Below are 12,007 nucleotides of genomic sequence, written 5' to 3'. Positions count from 1 at the left end.
GGCTTTACTCCACAGCACACCCTACTGCTACTAACTGTCCCTTGCTTTATCACATGACATTAAACACTCAGAGGTCAAAGGTTTATAAGCATGTGTTTATAAAGTATAGTTAGTAAGTTTTGTGACACTTATGTTGTAAGCCATGTTCAAATTTTTTGAAAACAAATGACTTGAGAAGTGAATAGTTGTTTTTTTTTCAGTGGCAGCTATTAAAAATATTAATTGCTGCTTTTTGTATTTAAAGGTTTTAACTGATAAAAGTTAAATACAAAGTTTTCTTGTGAAAAGTAGCTTTTTACTCATATAAAATGGATTATTTTAAAGCATCTTCACAACTCTACCTGAAAAAACACCAACCTCTGTAAGTTTGTTGTTCATATGCATTTTCTAATAAATGATTAAATAATTGATGGATATTACACTGAAATAGCTGGATTTTAAACATTATTTTATTTAAATAATAATCAAGGAAAGTATAAATACACAAAATTACAGGCTTACTATTTCAGAATAAAATTACATTTTACATTTTAGAAAAAAATAACAATTATTATATTCATTATTTTTTTTAGCTTGAGTAAATGCTTTTTCCTGGTCAATGGTGGATATGCAGATCACATTTAATGTTTACTATTAGACAATATATAGAACAGTAATTAAAAATATATTTTTATTATCACATAAATTGCCTTTGGAAACATATCCTTTACATAAAAATAAACTTAAATGGTTAAATGGAACTGGATCTATATTTGTTTGTGAGTAGAAAGTTGGTTTATTTACATTTAAGCTTTCTCAATCAGTATAGACCACAATAGAAAAATTCTGTATTTTATATCTTGGTAATAACTTTACTATATTCCATGATACAGGTAACAAATCACTAGCAGGTTATTTTCGTGCCTCAACAGCACACCCTGGTGGCGTTATCACTTTTTTGTGTCACATGACATTTTATGCCCTGAATTTGATGGAGCCCGTTTCCATGGTAACTGCTGCGCGTTGATGTCACCAGTGAATTTGTGAATGGATTCTGAAACCTGTTAAATGACATTGTGTGTGTGTGTGTGTGTGTGTGTGTGTGTGTGTGTGTGTGTGTGTGTGTGTGTGTGTGTGTGTGCATCAGTCCATAACAGGCACGTAGAAATGCACAAATAAAGATTTTCGTAGCTGAAAAAATCTAAGCATAATTAAGCATCATTTATGAATGAAAATGGCTATTTTCGCCTCTGAAATTCTAAGATGTTTTAATTAAACATTACTGTTGGTTTGCTCATCGATATAATGACAAGTCTTAATAGTCTTGTCATAGCCTTTTTCACTTCACACTTGAGTCATCGTGTTTATCATCAACACTAACAGGTCTATTATAACTTTAGTCCGGATTATAATCGGTGTCTAGTGTGTTCCAGATCCCACCGTCGCTCATCACTAGTCCACGGTTAATAATCACTCGAACGTGGCCTAAGATGCGCGCCAGCTGGATGGTCGCCACCTGGCTGCAGGTGATCTACTACTTACAAGCGTGTTGCCTACATCACGGCCTCCAAGGGGCGTTTCCAGCGTGTGACAGAGGGGCGGGGTCGAGGTGGGCGTGTGGTCCAGCTGATACGCGCATCCGCCGCTTCCATCAGCCGATTCAAAGCCAAAGGCACTAATCAGGAATTTCTTTTCATCTTTATGAGCCTCGGGTGTCCATGCATATTTCGCTGATCGGCGGTGCTCTGAACAGTAAGTACGGTGGCATACGAGCATCCATCGCTTGAGACAGAGCTGGTAAACCTCACACGGGGATTCATTGCTACGTACCTACGTGTCACGCATAGCCTATCGTCCTTATTTTAATGCTCGGAAATACATTGCATGTAGACGAACCGGTGCTGTTTTAGCCCCTATTGTTGCAGAGACGCATGGGCAAGAAGATGTGGAGCCTTTACAGTCGCGTTGAGACTCATTGGAGTGAGTAAAGCAGGCTAAGGAGCGCGGGAATGGCACACAAACGCTCCGAGGAGAAAGAGCGAACGATGCGCCCTTTCTCTCCAGTATAATCCTATGGAGGACGAATCCCGACGCGCATTATGTAATGCACATGCAAGCGGAGGAGAGAATAAAGAGACAGAGTGTAAAGGGCCAGGTTTACGCTCGTGATGCTCCTGTAAGTGTTTTGAGCTCAGCATTGTGAGCACCGCTGTGTCTCTGTGTGTGATAGCAACAAAGTGATATCACAGTATCACTAGATCGGCCATGGAGGCCTCGTTGGTGGAGGGTGTAAAAAAGACTGTGTGTATAGAGCGTTTATAATGCATGGATAGTGACTGAAGCACAACTGAGAGAGAAACAAACATGAGAGCTGGAATAAGACATTTTTTCTTGATTTTCCGAACGATGTGGTGTCTCAGGAGGTGGCGATGTTGATTCGGTTTTGAGATAACTGTCAGTTAATAGCTGCTATGAGTTAAGTATTCTTCAGGGCACTGTGTAAACAGACGTCTCCTATTGTCTGTTGTTATGTGAGAATGTAGTTATTATAAGCAGTTCTTCATACTTCATACTTGCAAGTCTTGACAGTGAAAGGCCATCAGTTTTAGACTGATTTCTGCAGAAGGACACTGAAACATATATGGCAGTAAGGAAAGCACCAAAAACTAAAGTTTTAAGGTCTCACTAACTTTTAGGAAAACTGAAATTCCTTTCAATTCTGAAAGTACAGGCCCAGGTAAATAAAATCCTAAAAACAGGTTTAGAGCTATATGTGGTATTGTTCTACTGAATCTCTCTCTCTCTCTCTCTCTCTCTCTCTCTCTCTCTCTCTCTCTCTCTCTCTCTCTCTCTCTCTCTCTCTCTGTGTGTGTATATATATATATATATATATATATATATATATATATATATATATATATATATTGCACAATATATGTACATCTGTTTAATGCATAAGGAACTGTCATTCATCACCAAAGGTCTAACCCTTGAGGCAGATAAATGCATTATCCAATCTCTCTCTCTCTCTCTCTTGCTTTCTCGCTCTCTCTCTCTCTCTCTCTGTCCAGTGTATGTGCCCACTAGCTGATGGTACATCCTTCACTACAGTGGGCCATGTAAGGGGTTGTGGTGCTGAGTGAGAGGCAGACTTTGACCGCCATGGGAAGTGTTGGCAGTGGGGTGGCTGGCGAACAAGAATTCGCCATGAAGAGCGTTGGCACACGTACCACCCTCCCTCGTGGGCCACCCCTATCACGTAGAGGCCCATCAGATCGCAGTTTCAGCGCCGAACGTCTCAACCCTCCACCTTCCATGTCTGAATGCACAGGTTCCAGTGATGAAAGGGGGGGTAGCAGCACAACCACAGACCGGCCACAGCTTGCTGGCTGTGAGTCGACCACTGCCTCCTCCAATCTGGAGAGGGTGCCCTCCATCTGTGAACGCCTGGAGAGTAATGCTGCTGGCCGAAGGGTGGCACCACGGCCACTAGCGGACATGAGTGTAGATGCTCGAAGGAATGTGGTTGTGCACACTGGAGAGAAGAGTGGTGACAGCATGGCTGCTGTGAAAATCAGAGAGGTGAATGCTACAAAGGCAAATGGCCGAACTCCACCCAAGATTTTGCCCATGTCTGGAAAGTCAGAACAGGTATTTATTTGTAAGCTAAAGAATGTTATTTTCAAAAGAAATTGACCTTTATAATTACTGAGATTGCTGTAGAATACATTGAATTTCGATAAAACAAGGATAGGAACACTTAGTGAGCTATAATATTTTTGCTAATAGTTGTTTCACTATTGCCTTGATAAACCTTGATAAACCCAACTGGACTGAACAGACATCTTATAATATTTACCATTTTTAGGCAAGAAATTATGTATTTTACTGTTTCTGTGAGTACAGTTTATTGTATCATGTATTAACTTGTACTGTCCTCTTTACATACACTCTCAGAACAATTCTGGATTGGTGCGGCCCTCTGCCTTTAAACCTGTAGTGCCAAAGAGCTTTCATTCCATGCAGAACCTAGTGGCACATGCTGGAGGTGGGGCTGGAGGTCAATGTGCTGGAGGCACAGGAGGGTCTGATGACCCCCAGCCACTTAGTGAGCGTGAGAGTCCAGAGAGAGAGCAGGGCAGAGAGGATGGGGGCCAGGGTGTAATGACTGACTCCGGAAGGAATTCCTTCACCAGCCTGCCCACATACACAGTGCCTGGTTCTGGCTATGCTCCTGCACAGGCTCTTGGACCCTTCAGTGCCTCAACCAGCCATATCAACAGATTAGGCACGGACAAATTGGACAAGCCCAACTACCAGAATGGCTTGAGTGCTTCGGACAGTGGCCGCTCATCCTCAGGGAAGAGCTCATCATCCTATCACAGGCTATGTCACCTGGCTGATATGCCAGCTGCCATTCACCCCTCTCCCTCATCAGATGATATAATACAGGACTTAGAGGACCGACTGTGGGAAAAAGAACAAGAGGTGAGTGAAATTTACCTAGCGTAGACTTGGGTGGATATAATACTATACTAATCCGCTATATACAATACTATTGTGACATGGTTGACTAACTGATTATACTAACTGATGGACAGGATTAGGAACAACACATCAGAGCCAGTTTGCTCAGCTCAGTTTGGCTTTTTGGGGGGCAAGGTCAGAGAGGCTAGATTGAGATGGTTTGGATATTTACAGAGGAGGGAGAGTGGTTACATTGGTAGAAGGATGTTGGAGATGGAGCTGCCTGGTAAGAGGTCAAGATGAAGTCCAAAGAGGAGATATATGGATGGGTTGAAAGAGGACATGGTAATTAGTGTTTGAGTAGAGGATGCTGAGGATAGAGCTATAGGTGGAAAATGAGGATTCGCTATGGCAAACCCTAATAGGAAAAGCCAAAAGTAGAAGAAGAAGCCACATGAATGCCAGGCCACAAATTTTGCTAGTAGAGCATTGCCTAAAACATCACACTTCCTTGTTGGCTTGCTTTCTTCCCTTAGTGCATCCAGGTGACATCACTTCCCTAGGTAAACAATGCACAAGCATCCACAAGATCTGAAATAAAATAGTGATTCATTACACCACGACACCATTTTCCATTGCTCCATGTTCCAGTTTTGATCCTCATGTGGCAATTGTAGGCACAGGCAATGCCTTCAGTCTCCCACGCAATTCGGTCTGCCAGTTTTTGAACCATGTTTGGTAGATATTAACCACTGCACAATACACAAGACCTGCTGTTTTGGAGATGCACTGACCTTGTCGTCTAGCCATCACAATTTGGCCCTTGTCAAATTTCCTTATGCTTGCCCATTTCCTCTGCTTCCAACACATACATTTGAGAACTGACTTGCTGTTTGATATATTGCAACATTTGACAGGTGCCAGTGTAAAGAGATTGAATTATGCACTTCACCTGCCAGAGGTTTTGGCTGATTGGGGTATGTTAGTTTTTAAGGATAATTTGGCAATTTGTGAGCAGAGAGAAAAAACTAATACATCTCAAAGGATATAAAAAAAAAGCTTTGATAGGAAATATAACCTCAAAGAAAATGAATAACAGAGACCACTAAATTTAACTGAACCTGCCAACAAAAGGCTTGAATAACATTTTTTAAAACATTAAATAAAATCACATCACTCATCACTCCTTCACTAAATAAAGTAACATCACTCCACTAAATAAAGGTACAATAAAACATGATCTTCAGTGGGTATTTAAATATGTTTAAATATCGAACACATCAGCTGAGTTAAATTACATTTATATTTTCCGAAATAAACCGATTTCCTTATTTTAAACTTTCATTAAACTTCATTAATTTTACATTTTTACTAATAATTGGTGATTTATTTATAAGCATTCTCATCCTCCTCATGATTTTCAGCATACTATTTGGGTTGCTTTCTCCCAAACAAAAACCTGGAAGTGATAATTTATTGTTTTTTGTGCTGACTTTAGATTTAGTTTACATTAAGTGTCTTGCTTTTTTCCACAATGGGCCTACTATGTTGAATGACACTAGCTAGTGGTATAAAGGTATATATAGGGATTGATATAAAGTGTTATATTGAAAACTATCAGTATACAGTGGTACAGTATATATGATGATTGGTGACAGCTTCATCTCTGCTTCTGCACTGAGACACATTGGAGAACAGGTTGTCCTAGGCGCAATGTTTGGCTCTAGAATTCCAACAGTTTGTTTTGCAGTATTCTCATAAGCACATGTGAAATTCACTTCTGAGCCAGCCACAATATATATATATTTAATGTTTCAAGCCCAACCCAAGACCAAAAATATTTTAGTAACCCAATTATACCTGACTTCAATAGCTAAGTCCTATGGGCTTTGATTAATCCAGTGGCAACGTATCAATAATCACAACACAATTTTATACTGTAACTCCAATAATTACATGAACCTTCTGATGGGCTGTTGTGTGATCACTCACCTGCTTGATTTCCACTAAGGTTCTTCACATGCGTCGCAACCTGGACCAGAGTGAAGCAGCCATCATGCAAGTGTTCGAAGAGAAACAACGGGTATGGGAGCGAGAGATGGAGGAGTTGAGACAGAACTATGCTGGAAGGTTGCAGCAGGTGACCCGGCGGGCACAACGTTCACAGCAGGCACTGCAGGCCCAGATCAGCCGACTACAACAGGACAAGAACCGGCTCCAGGAGGAAATCAGCACCCTGTTGGCTCAGCGTGAAGAGCTGGAGCGAAAGTGCCTGGACTACCGTAAAGAGCAGGCTGAACTCTTGCCCCGTTTGGAGGAAACCAAATGGGAGGTAAGAAGTTATGTGTAATGACAAATTTTAGACATGGACAGGCAGTGGGGTAACTATCTAAATCCTTTAAAAATATTATTTCCTATACCACTGGTGTACACAGATCTGTAGTACATATGCAGTAAAGTAAACTAAACACTATTTCCATTAAAATGACACACTGTTATTAAAAATGTTTTCTCTCTCTAGAGAATGACAACTCTGTGCTTTTTATTGTAGTGCGGTATAATGTTGTATAGAACACTTGTAGAGAGATCTTGTACAACATTCTAAGTACCTATATTCTTGTGTTTTTTTTATATCTCTCATGTCTTATGTTTGTGCATGTGGATTCCCCTTCTTTAGACAAGTTTCAAGAGGGATTGATTCCAATTCCAATTTTAATTCCAATCTCCCTTGATGTAGTTCACTGGCAACTGAGACACTGATCATGAAATAGAAATTTTTAAGGAGGGCAATTTGTTTATATAATCTTTATAAGTGTCAATAATTTTGCTATATATATATTTCAAATAAAAACAAAACATCACTTCCAGTTGTTTGAGTGGGAAATTTACAATATCTTTGAATGTAATTTTATGGTCAGTTTTGCCTGACCATGCAAAGAAGGCAATAATTCTGTTGATAACTGTACTTATTGCCCTCGGAAGTAACTATGTGCTGTTTTGTGTTGGCTAGGTTTGTCAGAAGGTGGGTGAGATATCTCTACTGAAGCAGCAGTTAAGGGACAGTCAGCATGAAGTGACTCAGCGAGCAGGAGAGATGGTAGCACTAAGAGGTCAACTTAAAGAGCTCAATGCACAGCTGAAGGAGAGAGAGGAGGCCATGCTCGGCCTAAAGGATTCCTACAGCAGCAAGAGCCGTGAGCTGGAGAGATGTGAGGGAGAACTGAAGAAGACGCTGACAGAGGTAAAAACATGCTTAGAAACGAGTGTATTTCCACATTCCAGAAAGCACAGTAGTGATGAGGCTGCAATCGATCTGTGTTCATGTCAGACTGTGTGTATGAAGCGATCAAACTAGTTTCATGTTTTACCCGTAATTACTAGCTTTGCTTGTGCTCCAATACAACACCAAAATTTATCTATATGTCTTATGCCATGATGAATGTACTGTACTGTGCTTAGTTAATCGGAATTCCATGGATTGCTCAAACTTTCTGCATAATTTGCTTGTCATGCAATGTTTTAGAGTAATTACACACCAAAATGTTTTTAGTTAAAAACTGAAATGTATAAAGCATGTCAGTCATAATTATAATAAATATTAGAATAGATCCTTTAATAGTGTAAAATATTTGTAGTACCACTTTTCAGCCAAAGAACTGTGATGCCACAGTCACTACATTTACTGTGTTAAATCTTTTAAACAATGTTACTGCACTGTGGTTATGCTGTGGTTATTTAGTACAATAAATGTGCCAAATAATAGATTAAACAATAGGAAGTGAATATTTTGCAATATCATACCCTGAATTCTGGATGGCAGGTGAATAACATTAAAGAATACCTGCATATGAAAGCTCAAGACTTTCTGTTTTCCAGTTGTGAGCAAGACATACAGTAAAGAGCAGCAGAAAAGTTGAATTTGTGCCTATAAATTGTAAATAGATATAATAAGTCAGGAAAATAATATATTTATAGTAATCAAGGTAATGCTATTCGTACTGTAGCAACAAATATCAGTAACCGATGACAGATACAGTATTTTATTACTATATAAACACCTACGTCATGGACAGCACATGAATTGCACCATTTACTGACTATGAGCCTCTATTCCAGTCTTTCATATAAATCTCTCTTAGCCACAGTCTCAGTCTGATTAAGCTCTGAGCTGTTTGCTCATTCATATCATTATTATCACTGTACAAGAGTAGTTATTGTGGAAAGACCTCTTTCACTTCAAATAACTCTGTCATGAAACTACTCTGAGACACATGACACATTTCTGGCCTCTCATTGTCCATATTAGCATAAATCTTATCTGTGTCATTGCTAGACAACACAACTCCTGCTTGCTCTGTTACACACGTCAATACACGTAATACAAACATGGAAAAGCATCACAAAAGTAGAATGCCACAGTCACTGTAGAAATCACAGTGACAAGAAACCAAATATTACGTTTTATTTACTTTAAAATCCTTTTATTTTTGCTCACCTGCAAATTATGAAATTTGTTGCCTAATAAATCATATATACAAATATCAGGAAATTAAATTCTGATCACCCCATTCTCATCTTTGGATCCCAGATTTAAATGACTTTAGTGTATAGCAAAAATTACAGCCTAAATACTTTCAGAGGAAACTAGCATAATATAAAATATCCATAAATCTATCACATTGTAAAGTACATTGTAACATTCTACATACATTCTAAAACATTGTATACAACTTTTTAAATTAAAGTAAAATTGGAATATATTGTATATAATAACAAATAATATCATATAGTATCAGATATGGGACTTTATTTTTACTAGTGGAACACTCAAAAAACAAATTCATTAGTTAACTCATAAACTTAATTATTTGTTTTTGACAGACAACAACAAAGAGTGCATTGTAGGACTCATTGAAACTAAATAGTACTTAAAATTTATTTTAAAACTAAAATTTTAGTTCAAAATTCAGTTCAATTGTGTGACTTTTATTAGCTACAATATGTTACCACTTCACTCACATCTCCTCTCTCTTCCTATCAGGTATCCATACTACGAGACAAGCTAGTGGTGTTTGAGGCGGAGGTTTTGGGGCTAAAACGAGCTTTGGGTGAACTGAGCTACACTGGTGAACGTGCAACAGGACTCACCAGCAGCCTGCCTTGGGGTGGCCTGCATTCACCATGTACCCCTGAAGTTTTGACACCTCTTTCCCCACTCAGCCCTATGGTAGATGCCCTACTGAGCTTGCAGAGCGACGAGGCTAAGGCACAGCGGCAGGAAGCTGGAGAGCTGCGGCAGCAGCTAGAGCGACTGCAGGGCGAGCTGCGGTTGGAACGACAGCAACGTGAGCTCCAAGCACTTGCTTTTGCCCAAGAGCGTCACACCTGGCGGGACGAGAAGGAGCGTGTACTCAAGTACCAGGCACAGTTGCAGCTCAGCTATGTAGAGACGCTGCAAAGAAACCAAGCTTTAGAGGAGCGTGTTGGCAAGCTTGGGGCTAAGCTGTGTGGAACATCCAGTACACCTCCACCAGCAAGCCTACCCATATCTGTACCAGTTACCGTTACACTCACCCCAGCCCCAGATGACTCCAAAACCCCTTCCCCAAACCAGCTGGCTCCCCCATGGGCCGGGACCTCTCGCCTGGAGAGGATCGAGTCTACTGAGATTTAGATATGCCACTGTATAATGACACAATACAGAGACAATCGACATTTGTTCAACATGCATTATTGGAAATGATTTGTTTAAATTGGAGTCAGAAAGTCCCAGATATTCAGTAAGGGCATTGACAGACTACTTTAAGGGAACAAAAAGATGCAGTAATAAATCGGTGTGCTGGAATGATAAAAGACCCACTTAGACAAAAAGACAAAGGCTCATTTACACACACATGCACACAAACACTTGCACTGACATCTAACTATATAACTGAAGGTATTGAGGGTATCAGTGAATTAGAAAGAATGAGGATTTTGAAAATGTTGGGAGACGTTCTAGAATTCAGTATTAAGAGAATGAACATTGTTTTAGATATCTGGTGTCGAATATGAAGAAAGGCATAGACACACTTCAGTGATGTTTCAGGGATACTGGGGAACCTGGTTCTCCATCACTGCACAAAGACTGCAGTGACTAAAATGATTACAAATGGTCATCAAAGAGTGTTGGGATGGTTTCACACTCACAAGCAGAATTACTTGAAAAAGTAGTTTACCTTTTTTGGTTTTGTTTGGTTTGAGAAATGGGAAGTCACAAAAACAAATCAAAAAACATTTGCTTTAGTACTCTGTGACTTTATTTGTACACTGGGACTAAGAGAGCATATATGGTTTGTATATGGTCAGATGAACAAGAACAGAAGGAGCGGACAGAAAAAGATTTGTCCAAAACAGCACATAACTATACGAAATTGTATGTAAAACACATACTATTGCACTAATTAGTCGACATACACCACCTTTGCCATGCTATTTAGTACAACAGTATGATTTGAACTTATCCAAAGGCTGCAGGTGAAGAATGTTGCCTTTTCTAAAGGATCAGCGTTGCTGCTATGCTCTATTGTTCGTTCTTGGAAAACAAGCTACAAATTTGGTTGTTAATTGTTGTAATCTATTTATCTATTTATGTAAACATGTTCATACATCAAGGCACTCTGTGTGAATATTTTGAAAAGATTATAGTTATTATTTATTCTAATTGTGAACCAATGAAGCAATTTAACATTGGGTCACTTTTTTAGCCTACCATTTCTGCTAGGAAACAAGGCAACAGTATACCCAAGTTCCTTTTAATGTTGTTGTTGTTGTTATAAATGTAATTATGGTATTGTTTAGAGCAAAATGATATGTTTTTATACCCATTTTTATTGTTTGTATTTATGTTAGTGTAATGGCTTGATGAAAAGCATACCCAAACAAAAGTTAAAAATAAAGACAGAAAGTGACATTGAAATTACAGGCTATTTAAGAGTAATATTCTTGTTTTGTTCATAATATAGCAATTAAAATGTGTCATGTGTATGGGGTCCCATTTGTGCTATAAACTGGAAGATAATAAGCCAAAAGTTTTAAAAACATACTAAATTATTTAATAAGAAATGACGAATTTCTTTAAAGACTAGTTTTGCCAGTTCTGCTAATACTGATAACATTATACAGTTTAGCTGTTTGTCTTCAAATCTTGTGTCTGCATTTTAATATTAGACAGAAATCATGAAGGGGTCAACTGATGCGATGTAGAACAGAAAGCAAGAACAAAATAAAAAAAGGACACGTATGGTAGCTTAGTGGCTAAGGAGCTGGACTACTGATTGGAAGTTTGTGAGTTCAAATCCGAGGTCCACCAAGCTGCCACTGTGGGGCAGGGCCCTTGAGCAAGGCACTTAACCCACAATTGCTCAGGTGTATAAAATGAGATAGATTGTAAGTCGCTCTGAATAAGGGAGCCTGTAAAATGCCAGAAATGTAAGTGTAAGCAAAAGCCAATCCAGAAATATATAAAATCAGGAATGTATACACTGAACTAAATACGGATTTAACAGGTAACTCTTGTTAG

The 12,007-nt window shown here is 39.1% G+C and overlaps 1 protein-coding gene across 3 annotated transcripts; it reads left to right on the top strand.

Moving 5' to 3' along the window:
• The first annotated feature begins 122 nt into the window (after positions 1-122).
• lzts3b (leucine zipper, putative tumor suppressor family member 3b) lies at positions 123-11,406 on the top strand. 3 transcript variants are annotated; one of them, XM_027166814.2, is made up of 6 exons: positions 123-361; positions 3,051-3,630; positions 3,937-4,467; positions 6,458-6,778; positions 7,457-7,687; positions 9,488-11,406. In XM_027166814.2, the coding sequence occupies exons 2-6, from the start codon at positions 3,142-3,144 to the stop codon at positions 10,118-10,120; spliced, it is 2,205 nt and encodes a 734-aa protein (XP_027022615.1). In that variant the 5' UTR covers positions 123-361; positions 3,051-3,141; the 3' UTR covers positions 10,121-11,406. The 3 variants fall into 3 exon arrangements, with proteins under 3 accessions (XP_027022615.1, XP_027022613.1, XP_027022614.1); XM_027166812.2 differs by lacking the exon at positions 123-361 and adding an exon at positions 1,586-1,731; XM_027166813.2 differs by lacking the exon at positions 123-361 and adding an exon at positions 1,741-2,155.
• Positions 11,407-12,007: the final 601 nt, after the last annotated feature.

This window comes from Tachysurus fulvidraco, chromosome 14 (genome assembly GCF_022655615.1).
Source record: "Tachysurus fulvidraco isolate hzauxx_2018 chromosome 14, HZAU_PFXX_2.0, whole genome shotgun sequence".
Taxonomy (NCBI): Eukaryota; Metazoa; Chordata; class Actinopteri; order Siluriformes; family Bagridae; genus Tachysurus; species Tachysurus fulvidraco.
This window is presented reverse-complemented; position numbering and strand designations above follow the sequence as displayed.

Bases quoted from the DNA above. Each gene is read 5' to 3' on its own strand.
- lzts3b (XM_027166814.2), top strand. From the start codon at position 3,142: ATGGGAAGTGTTGGCAGTGGGGTGGCTGGCGAACAAGAATTCGCCATG. The intron at 4,468-6,457 runs GTGAGTGAAATT...ATTTCCACTAAG, and splicing joins TGTGGGAAAAAGAACAAGAG to GTTCTTCACATGCGTCGCAA. The intron at 7,688-9,487 runs GTAAAAACATGC...TCTTCCTATCAG, and splicing joins TGAAGAAGACGCTGACAGAG to GTATCCATACTACGAGACAA.